General features: G+C 33.9%; 1 protein-coding gene across 1 annotated transcript; it reads left to right on the forward strand.

Moving 5' to 3' along the window:
• Nucleotides 1-1,850: 1,850 nt before the first annotated feature.
• Nucleotides 1,851-6,681, forward strand: LOC110797068 (BEL1-like homeodomain protein 1). The gene is made up of 5 exons (XM_022002162.2): nucleotides 1,851-2,140; nucleotides 2,540-3,601; nucleotides 4,223-4,611; nucleotides 4,747-4,807; nucleotides 5,531-6,681. The coding sequence occupies exons 2-5, from the start codon at nucleotides 2,711-2,713 to the stop codon at nucleotides 6,323-6,325; spliced, it is 2,136 nt and encodes a 711-aa protein (XP_021857854.1). The 5' UTR covers nucleotides 1,851-2,140; nucleotides 2,540-2,710; the 3' UTR covers nucleotides 6,326-6,681.
• Nucleotides 6,682-12,118: the final 5,437 nt, after the last annotated feature.

A 12,118-nucleotide genomic window follows, 5' to 3' on the forward strand; every position in this document is an offset into this window, starting at 1 on the left:
TTTCTGCGTTTTGGTGCAGGTGCACCTAGATCTAGGTGCACGCGCCTGTACCATCCGCGCGTTGGTTAATAAGTTCTTAAAATCTCCCGTAAAAAAAAAATTCTTAAAATCTACTCCTTATAAATTTAACATGACTAAATGATGAGTTACTTGCAATTAGAGCATTTCCTAATCTTATCAAGCTCCTAATCCTATTTCTCTTATTAATTACTTGCAATTAGGTTGATTTTGTTTTTTTAAAGAACAAATGGACCTGAATGTTTTGTTTTCCATAGGAGAACAAAGGTTGTTTGGAAGAACAAAGTAATTAATAAGAGAAATATACAAGCACAAATAAGAATAACATTCCACAATCAATAGAACATATTAGGTGATGCATCCAGGTACACGGTACATCGGCCCTCTCACATTTTCCCTTATATGCGAGGAGAAAATGAGAGAGGGACCAACCATGGCATAAAAATACTCTCGATTACATGGTGTACTCGGAAGCACCTAATAATTTTTACACAATAAGTATGTATTATGTACTACTCTCTCCGTCCCAGAATACTCGACCCGGTTTAACCGGCACAGAGTTTAAGGGACTTAAATTGACTTATTTAATTTAATAGGTAGTAGTTGATAGTGGGGTATTATTTTAATGTGGTTAGTGGGAGGTGGGTTAAGAGGTGGGGTTGGGGAAGAGTAGGGGTTAAATTTTTAATTATTTTTTGTATGGAGTAGGGGGTAGGTGGTTAATAGGGGTGGAGTGAGAAATAATATAATATTGTTAGAATATTTTCATTTTTAGAAACAGGTCAAGTCAAGTATTAAGAGACGGCCCGATAAGAAAAACAGGTCAAGTATTACGGGACGGAGGGAATAGTAATGTTTAGAGTGTTGTATTGTAGCATAATGTCTTGATTGTATGACATTGTGTGATTACATTAGGAGTAAAATTGTCTGATGGTGGTTGGTGTTTTCTCCATTGTGTCATTGCATTAGTATGTACTATTCCAACCTCCTTTCCTTTCTCTCTCAGCCTTTCAATCATTCACTTTATCAAATTACAACTCTCCTCCTATCAACACCACATAAATAAGGGATCCTAATTTAAATTATAAGAAAAAAAGAAAAAAGACAACAAGATATTTATAATTCAATACACAAGGGTCCCTCCCATGCCTAACTTTTCCTAGCTTTTTATCTCTTAGTTTTCCTTCTCTATGTTCCGATTAAGCAACAACTGTGTATTAGACAACTTATTATAACTACTGAAATACGCAGCGTACTCACACTTAAACCCATATCATAATGGTTTGGGGGCGTGTCTATGCTACAGTTTATAGACACGTCAAGATAAGTGAAACTTAATTCAGGCACGACGTAATTTTTGACTTGTGAGTTGTATTATATGTGGGCTAAATTGCCAGGCAAAAGTCAAAGGTACACGGCCGAGGATTCAGCATAACCATAGCCAATTAGCCATAAGAAGTCATTGATTCCCTAATTAAATTACGATATTATTTTTTGTAACCGATAAAATTTTATGATCAAGGAGGGGCTTTGTTGGGAAGTAGACGTTTCCTCGTTTTTCAGCTGTTGGCTTCTTCTCTGCCCCCACTTTCTAGTGTGTTCTCAATTCTCATCTCTCTCTTTCTCTTTATAGATTTCAAAAATAAAAATAAATTAATAAAAATAAAAAAAAGTGGGACTTGAATTTCCTTTTGTCTTTCAATGCTTGTGCAAACGTGCCTTCATCAAATGATTTGAAAAGAAGAGGTAATTATTTTAAATTAAAAATTAAAAATAAAAAATGATAAAAATCCATTTATCTCAGGTAGCTTAGACATAACTTTCATTATCTATCTCATTTGTGTAAGAGGTCTGTCCAAGCAAAATAAATAAATAATTTTTATATAAACAAGAATAAAAAGGCTGCTTTCTCAATCAATTTCTTATTTTTGTCAGTGATCTAAACAAAATAAGATCTTCTATACAAATAAGCCACCTCTTTCTTTCTTTGTCAGAAACTCATCTCTCTCTCTCTCTTTCTCACACAAGTAGCAGAGTAGTTTAGTATATTTCCCCAAATCAGTTGGAGAAGTTGCAGATATCAATTTTTTCTGACAGAATCATCAGATCCTTACACAAAAAGGTATGTCATCACTCATCTACTTAGACGTACTCTCTCTCTGTATAAATATTTATATGTTCGATCTTCCTTTTTTTTCCACACTAGATCATCATCATATATATATATATATATATAGTATATAGTGGAGTATAGCTATCTTCTACTCTATAACTAAATGAGCGGCTAAAATAAGATCAATCTAACTCGATCATATTTTCGATATCATTTTCGATTTTCTTGAATCAATATTAGTCATGTTTTTTCCCGAGCTTAACAAATTAATCATAGATAGGTTAAGTTATAGTAGGTTAACAATACAATATTGTGCTCTTCAATTAACGTCAAGGCTGTTACAAAACGTTTGTTTTCTTTGGATTGCTACATGAAGTTGAATCCTGATGTATTTTATTTTTCATACAGGTCTGGTGGGTCAATATTTGGTTTAAGCATCAAATTATTCCCGGTTAAATGATACGGAGTATGGGAATAAGTAACCCAGCTTTTCCTGCTATACTTGGATTTTTATAGCTTCAGAATCATACAATAATTTTTTGAATTAAAAATAAAAAAATAAAAAAAATCAAGAGTTCAATGATGGCAACATACTTTCATGGAGGTTCAGAAATCCAAGCAGCAGGAGGAGATCATAACCTCCAAACACTTTACCTAATGAACCCTAACTTCATATCTGCCTATTCTGAAGCACAAACTCCACCCAACATGCTCTTTCTCAACCCTCCCAACGCTCTCTCCCAGGGTAACCTCTCTCACGCGCCTCCTTCCCAACAACAGCAGTTCATCGGGATCCCCCTTAGTGCTGCTGGGGGACCCCATCCCTCGGATGATCATAGCCGTCCATCCCCATCCTCCTCAGGTTCACAACAACTGCAACACCAACACCATCACCATCACCACAATCAGATCCCTGCTGCTTTGCATGGTGTATCAGTTTCTAGAGTTCATCCCAATCTCTGGAGCCCAAACCATCCAGGTCCAATCCAATCCACTGCATCTGGGCCAGATATGGCGGAACAGATGGGCTTCCGCAGACCCATGACGGCCCAGGGTTTGTCCTTGAGCCTCTCTCCTGGTCAGCAGCAGAATCAGAGTCAGGTGACACTGGCTGGAGTGTCCTCCACGTCCTTAGCAGCGTCAAGTGGAGTCATATTTGGGTCCAAATACTTGAAAGCGGCCCAAGAGGTACTGGAGGAAGTGGTGAATGTTGGAACTAATAATGGGAATAATAATGGAGATAATCGCATTGGTGAGTCAAGTGGGGCCCACAAGGAGAAGGCGAAAGCGGTCACGGCAACTACGAGAGAGCAGTCAAGTGTCGGTGAGGTTGCGAGCCGCGGTGGTAATGGTGGTGGTGAGGGGGAGAGTAGCATTAGTGGGGGTAGTAAGAAGGTAGCTGAGTTATCTACTGCTCAGAGACAAGAACTACAGATGAAAAAGGCCAAGTTGATCAACATGCTTGATGAGGTACTATTGCTATTATTGCTACTCCATTTATTTCCACAACATAAATTTAGAGAATTTTTGTTTCGATTATATTAAATACAGTTAAATCCATTTAATTAATAATACAAAGAATATAATTGTAATTAATTTTACCAACATACGGAGTATAGATTAACCTAACGGTACGTAGCTACGTACAATAGGATAGGATTACAATTTACAAGGGGATGCTATTTTCTTTCTTTTCCACCTTACGCATTTGACTTGTTTCCCACCATGCAATTAAAGGACAATACATCTTTATTAATTACTCCATTTTTTTTTAAAAGACTGTCTGATAAGATGTGATGTCATTCATCTCATATCTAGCTGTCATACTATTATATGATATGATAATTAATTAGGAACTACTATTCTAAATGCTGACTAGTATGTAACGCTTCCTTGTGACTAGTGTAATACGGAGTACCAATTATTATTTTCCATCATAGTTTGAGATTATACTATTTCGCAATAGAAATTCAGAAATTAAAATATCTTCTCCGGCATTTAAAAAAAAAATAAAAAAATATCAACGACACTAGTGCTTGATTTAATATTTGTGGGTTGTCATTTATAGTTTATATTATTATTTGAATATAGGTAGAACAAAGATACAGGCAATACAATAGCCAGATGCAAGTAGTGGTATCATCGTTTGAGCAAGCAGCAGGAAATGGATCAGCAAAACTGTACACATCCTTGGCTTTAAAGACGATATCTAAGCAATTTAGATGTCTTAAAGACACGATTATGTCTCAAATAAAAGGCACAAGAAAGAGCTTAGGAGAAGAGGATAGTAATAGTAATGGGGTGAAACTGGAGTCAGGAGCCGGTTCGAGGTTAAGGTTTGTGGATCACCAGCTACGACAACAACGAGCCTTACAGCAGCTAGGGATGATGCAACAGAATGCTTGGCGTCCTCAACGTGGTTTGCCTGAACGTGCTGTTTCCGTTCTTCGGGCTTGGCTTTTCGAACACTTCCTTCACCCGTATGCATTACTTGTTACTTTCTCTCTTGCATATAGCATATAGCATATAGCATATAGCATATAGCTTCATTCTACTTCAATATGTTTTTGATTTATTTTTTTTACTTACAACGTGATTTGTTTTTGCATGAATAGATACCCTAAGGATTCAGATAAACACATGCTTGCTAAACAGACAGGGCTTACAAGAAGCCAGGTACGTACTTACAATTAAAACGCCCTTCATACACTACAAGAAATTGTACTATTAACGACCCGTCGCTAAAGGCCAATAATTGTTGAACCCGTCATAAAAGGGGATCGTCGTTAATGGAAAATCCGGTCGTTAATCCGTTGTAAAAGACATTTTCGATGGTTGTTCTCGTCGTTGTTGGGTTGTTATCCCCGTCGCAAAAGCTCTTTTGTTATTAGGTTGTCATAAAAGATACAAATTCTTGTAGTGATAGTACAATTCTTAAGTAGTTGCATTTATTTATTAACTCTTCTATGTACATCGAATGAATACTTGTAATAATAGTCTGCAACACCTCTCGATTCTTCAAACTGATAAATTAGGTGTACCCCAAAAGAGGAGATGGAGCCTCTTAATTGTATTTCTTTTAAGTACCTTGTCTATTAAAAAAAATAAAAAGCATGCGACAATGATTAAACAATTATATATCCCTTAGTTTATTGAATGAATTATGCATGCATGCATATAACGTTGATGATTGATTGATCGAACATCTTGCTATTATGCTATATGCCTTCTCCAAAAAGTTCCCTTCCTTGCACTTATATAACAAAGTTTGTCAATTCAGCCTAGCTAGCTTTGTTTGGTAACGTTGTGACGGTTATTTTATTTGGTAGATAGAAGTATATATTTTTGAAAAAAAGGAAATACTAGTACTACGTATTTGTGACAAGGTTATTATTCTAGGTGTCAAATTGGTTTATCAATGCTCGTGTCCGGCTTTGGAAGCCAATGGTGGAAGAGATGTACTTGGAGGAGGTGAAGACTCAAGAGCAGAAGAGTGGTAATTCAGAGGACAACACAACTAGCGCAAACAAGAACAACAAGTCACCGAAGAATATTAATGACCAGTCCACAACGAAAGAAAGTGTTATGGAGCAACAACAACAACATGAGGCTGACCACACCACCAATGATATGATATCCAACTTGTCTGCAATGTCTACAACTTCATCACAAGGGTTTACTCTAATTGGGTCATCATCAGACATGGAGTCACTAATGGCACGAAGCCCAAAGAAACAAAGAAGCAACTCAGAGATGCAAAACTCTCCAAGTAGCATCCTCTCCATGGACATGGAGCTGAAACCAGTTGATCATCATCATCAGAGACATTCTTTCATGATGACTAATCATGAGGATGCAGGCACTGGATTCAACCCTTACCTAGTGAATGACATGACAGGGAGGTTTAACCCAGACCAAATGAATTCACACCCATACCATGGGAATGGGGTATCCCTTACATTAGGTCTTCCTCATTGTGAGAACCTTTCACTTGGGAATCACCAGCAGAATTTCATCCCAAATCAGGGAATCCAATTGGGAAGGCGCCTTGATATTGGATCTGGAGATCACCCAGATTTTTGTGGGATTAGCATGGCTCAACCTTCTCATCCTAATAATGGCTTTCAAACTATTGATATCCAAACCCGTAAGAGGTTTGCTGCTCATCAACTCTTACATGATTTCGTTGCTTGACCATATATACTTTCAATTCCCATAAACAACAATCCAATTAAGCATTATTCTTGATGAACAAGAAAAATTTGTTGAACAAAAGTTGGTAAAAACAAGCTAATTAATTAAGTGGAATTGCTATATAGGTTATACTTAGGGTTTTATGTATATTATTATTGGTACGTACCAAACTAATAGGATTATTAAGTAGCAAAGTAGGCGTTGTTAATTAATATGTTAATGCATATGCCATTGGATTAGCTGGATATTGATCATTATATACTTCAGTTTATGTTGTAAGCTAGATACAGAGTACTTAAACTTGTATATATGGCTTGTAATATATAGTTTCGGTGAAGTTGGATATTCTTAACTTATGTTTCGTGCCATGTATATAATTTCTTGTATTCCTTTTTACAATTTTTGTTTTTTATGGTGCAAATCACTACAAAATTATGCATCAATTTGAGATGGGTTTTGAGACGGATACGATAAACGTCTCAAATTTGAGACGGATTACTAAAATTTCGTCTCTAAATTAAAATTGAGATGGAATCGTATATGGAGTTTCAAAATTTTCGTCTCAAATTTGTAACGGATTTGCAAGAATTCCGTCTCGAATTTTTTTGAGACGCCTTCTATAGAGACGCCCTACTTTCGTCTCAAATCCGTCTCTAAACATCATTTTGAGACGGATTTGGACCATATAGAGACGAAATTTCTCGTCTCTATAAAACAATTATTTTGTAGTGAATGCGCCATGAGAGAAATATAAGTTACAAATGGGGTGGAGATTCCAATCTAAGATCTATTGTACACATACCCTCAGTCTTAACCACTATGTAAATAAAAATGTAAATAGGTATATAACAAATTGAAACCGATTAAAAATTCGAGTCCGGGAACGAAATATTTATTTTGAATAGGCTAAGGCATGAGTAAATTCAATACAAGAGTCATTTTCATGCAAATAATTCTAGCATATATCAATCTAATTTAGGCGGGTGATCGAGCATGCATTTGAAATTAGAACATTGTATTCTAGAAAGGTGGATCACTTCTAATTACTCAAGAATAATAGAAACATAATCCGTTTGTCTAAAGTAATCTTATTAATTAGTCCATATCGGGTTTTTGTAGGTCTTGTATTTAGCATGGAAATGGTGGTGAAAACAAGCATAAGCCAACATCACAAAATTTAGAAGTGAAAATTGTACTTGAACGTACAACTTGAAATTAGGAGGCTTAATGCATGTTTAAGGTTCCGTTCTATTCGACTTACTCCCTCCGTCCCTTAATACTTGACCTGTTTTCCTTATCGGGTCGTCCCTTAATACTTGACATGTTTCTAAAATGGAAATATTTAACAATATTATATTATTTCTCACTCTCCCCTATTAACCCACCTACCCCCTACTCCATACAAAAAATAATAAAAAATTCAACCCATACTCTACCCTTTTACACATTTCCCACTAACTATATTAAAATAATACCCCACTATCTATTAAACTAATAAGTCAATTCAAGTCCCTTAAATTCTGTGCCGGTCAAACCGGGTCGAGTATTAAGGGACGGAGGGAGTATTTTTTCTAAAGTTATATGATCTTAACTAGACTTATCTAAACTTATTTTATCTGAAATAAACTTATTTGTGTGTGAAAATGTCTGGAAAGAACTTATTTTTTCTGAACTTATATTATCTGAACTTAACTGAACTTATCTGAACTTAACTGGACTTATCTGAAATTAACTGAATTTATCTGAACTTATTTTGTCTTAAATAAGTTAAAATAAGTTGAACCGAACATAGACTAAAAAGAAGGATGAATCAAGCATAGATTAATCCTAACTTTTATGTGCTCCAAATATTGAAAAGATCTAGTTTAACGAGAGGTTACTCTCATTTATACATCCTTGAACGTTGAATTTGAAAGTTGAACATGAAACTTGATGTTCATGACCGAGTTCTAGTTTGAAAATGGATTTTCATATCTTCAAACATCTTTAAACATTTGCAAAATTGTACTTTTAAGTTGGAAAATTGTATGATGATTATTGTAAAGAGAGTTTTCAAGAAATCTTGTATACTAATCATGTTTTTAAAAGGGTCTTAAAAAGTTGTAACTTGGAATTGTAAGAAGAGTATGGAAGATCATTTGAAGGGAATTTCAAGAGTGAAGTCCCTCTAAAAATTACTCTTTTTTAAGGCATGTTCCTAGTTCATGTGAGTTCGTCTTTGGAACTTGGACAAATATGTAAAATTTGAATGCAAAGAAAGGTAGAACCTTAGATTAGATTACAGCCTCGAAAGCTAAGCTAGGTCTTCTAGGTTGTATCTAGTTTGCTTGAGCTTCAATTGCAAAGACTTGAACTTGAATTTAGAGGATTTTGATAATTGAATTTTGTGTTTGAATAGTTGTATTTTTCTTATGAGGTTGAGAGTGTATTTTGGCAAAGTTGAGCTACTAAAAGTTTCTCCAGAAACTCCTCCAACTTGCTAAAAATGGGGTATTTATAGGGAAATGAGGGCGGTGCCTCTGCCCAACAAGTTCGCTTGATGCATGGGCTGCGTCTGAGCTCCTGCTGCGTTGGGCGCTAGCCCTACACGATTTCCGCGAACAAAGACACGCTTTGGGTTTTGTTGGGTGATTGATGGTTTGCATTAATGACGAGGTACTACTGTCTTTCTTGGGGATATCAAGGCTTAGACAATGGTTAGCATCTTTGAAAGAGACATTTTCAGGGAAATGTGCGTTTTGGAAACGGGTTTTTGGAACTGTCTGTGTTACTCAGTTTTGTGGGTCGGCTCACGCGATGCTCGATTTTGTGGGTCAGTGCCCAAATTTGAAGGGCTTTATGTGATTTTGAGTGAAAACATATATGTCTCGGAGTTGAATCGTGGAATCCACTTCGGGATATTGCACTTGGATTTTGAACTTGTACTTGGAATTGGATTTTGAACCGATGTCCAAGATTTGAACAAAGTTTGGCAACCGAGTTATGTAATGTTTCTAAATAGAAGCACATGTTATTTTTTTGGTTGCCAAGTTAAAATGTTAGCAACGATTTTTTTTGTTTGTTGCCATTGGAAACCATTTTTCTTACTATTTGTTGTTAGATGTCATCATATTTCTTATTTGTAGCCATGTAGCAACCAACTATGAAAACATGTATTTGAATTGTTGCAAATAAAAAAAAATTATTTTTAATATTTGTTGCGAGATGTCATCATAGTTTTGATTTGTTTGCATTTAGTAAGAAAATATGGCAACGAGTACTTGATATTTTGCCACTAGAAACAAGTCCTTTAACTATTGTTGCTAAAACATGGAATCGGATTTATATTTTTAAAAGATAAAAAAAAAATAGTTTTAGCAACACATTGTGGAAACAAATGTTCGATTTATTACCATTGAAAATAAGTTGTCTTATTATCTGGTGCTAACATGACATAAGATTTTTAATTTGTTTCCATTAGAAACAAGTTTTAATTAAAATTCGTTGGTAAATTATATGGACATTTCGTTGTGGTAAAAAAGTTTGTTGAATCCATTTTAGCAACAACTTATGGCAAGTGGTTTTTGTTTTGTTGTCATTAGAAACAAGTTTATGCTTTATTGTTTGCTGCTATAAAGGCACTAAATCTTAATTTTATTGTTTGTCAAATCATTGATAAAAAAAAAAATTAAAAAAAATCGAACAGTTTAGGAACACGCAACAACAACGTGCTATACTGGACAATATAATTTATTGTCACGGAAAACAAGTGGTCTTACAATTTTGTTAGAATGACATCAAACTTGTTTTTTTACTATTGCAAATTTGTGATTAAATATATTTTTATGCTATTTACCTATAAGTAGGAGTTCTTTATTTCATTAAGTTTGACGACTAGCTAGCCTTATTTCCAAGAATTCAAATGTCAACGTGTGTAAATAGTTTTGGTGATTGTAATATTCTTTTGTGAACATAAAAGTGGATAAAACTAAGGTTAAATAATACTTGTAAGACATTAAATAAAGTCTATAATCGTGTGGAAACATCAATTATACATACTTTATAGTTCATACTATGCAACATTACAAAAAATACATGAATAGCGAACATAGTTGTAGGGGGAAAACGATAACAAAGTAGAAAAGCTGGATTTAGTGTATTAATTTTTTTTTAACGGTAGAGAATTGAATCTAAGAAGTTAAGTAGTATATGTCATTACTTATTGTAATTATCTTGCGATAGTACCAGTTTCTACTTTGAGTAGTTAAATTTTAGATTCTTCTCGAGCTTAATATTAGACCAAGTACAAATTGCAACTGAATAAGTTATGATTAATAGGTTATATATATGCATAAAAGTATATATGCATGTTAATTAGGTCCATTTAAATTATATATGCATGATAATTAGGTCCATTTAAATTCATATACATTAAAAGGTGAATATAACACACCTTATTAATTATCTTATTTGGACTTATCTGAAATTACTAGAGCTTATCTCAACTTACTTTTCATGAAATAAGTAAAATTCTATAACTATAACTAAAACAGACCTTGCTTACATTAAATTTGTACACATGTACGTTAACCGAATACGTAATAACTATAATTTTAGCAATAAAAAAATAAAATTATTTATATTATATTGTGCAGTACTCCGCATGACTTACCTAGTAAGGTGAACAAAACACTATCTTTATAAACCGTAGTAATTATATGCAAAATATTATGATTCATAGTATTGATGATTTGATTTTTTTTTCCATAGTGACCAATCTTTACAAATGAAATTCAAATATTTCAAACATGGAAATATTGGTGAAACTTAGTCTTAAAGATATTTTCAAACGATTAATCACTTGAATTTATATGAACTTATTTTAACTTATTTTTAATTATATAATTCGAACTTGGGTAGCCCTTTATAAAATTATTGATTCGACTAGATTCTTTTTTAATATTAAAACTGATTTTTAATTAGTGCTTGAAACTAATTTTACTTCTTATAAGTTATAATTATTACCATCCTTTTATTGTTGTAATTAAAAAACAAATTATTTTACCATCCATTTTTAAACAATTTTCAAAGACATAAATTTGTAACTAGTTTTAATTTTGGCGGAATTCCCAAAAAAAATGGCGCCTAAAACTTAAATTTATTAAAACATAAACTCCCAAAAGAAAGGAATGTAAATAACAACATAGGCATAAAGCCCTAGGAGCGTCTTTATCACCGCCTTTCTCACGCTCGTTGCCTTCTCTCCCGCTCCTCCTCGCCTTCTCCTTCCTCATCTCGTTCTCTCACGCCATGGAATCATCCGGCACTGGCGCTCATTAGGTACGTAATTCTTCTCCTTCTTCCTCATCTTCTTTTGTTAATATGTTTTTAAATTTTAAATTTTAGGTTTCAATTGATCGAACAATTGTTTCTTGATTAAATGAGTTAGGAAGATGGATATTCTATCTGAATTGATTAAACTTAAATGATTTTGGATAGAAACTTTTAAACGAGTTTAATTTATCTCAATTCTAAATAACTAATTTCCTTGTTTTTTCCTCGTCATCATCGGGTGGCATCGATACAGAATTCCGACCACTCTTGCTTTCCTAATTGTCTAATTGGGTTTACAGGTATTTATTATTATCCTTAATTATTAAAATTGAGTCAGTTATCTTTATTTATTTAAATTAATTCAGTTATTTAGAGTCTTCTTCTGTTTTTATTTTCCAAATGATTTTCTGAATTGAGTGGTTGAATTACTGCTAATGGATGGGTTAAATAAATGATGAAAATTTTGTAATTGAAAATCAT

Source organism: Spinacia oleracea, chromosome 5 (genome assembly GCF_020520425.1).
Source record: "Spinacia oleracea cultivar Varoflay chromosome 5, BTI_SOV_V1, whole genome shotgun sequence".
NCBI lineage: Eukaryota > Viridiplantae > Streptophyta > Magnoliopsida > Caryophyllales > Amaranthaceae > Spinacia > Spinacia oleracea.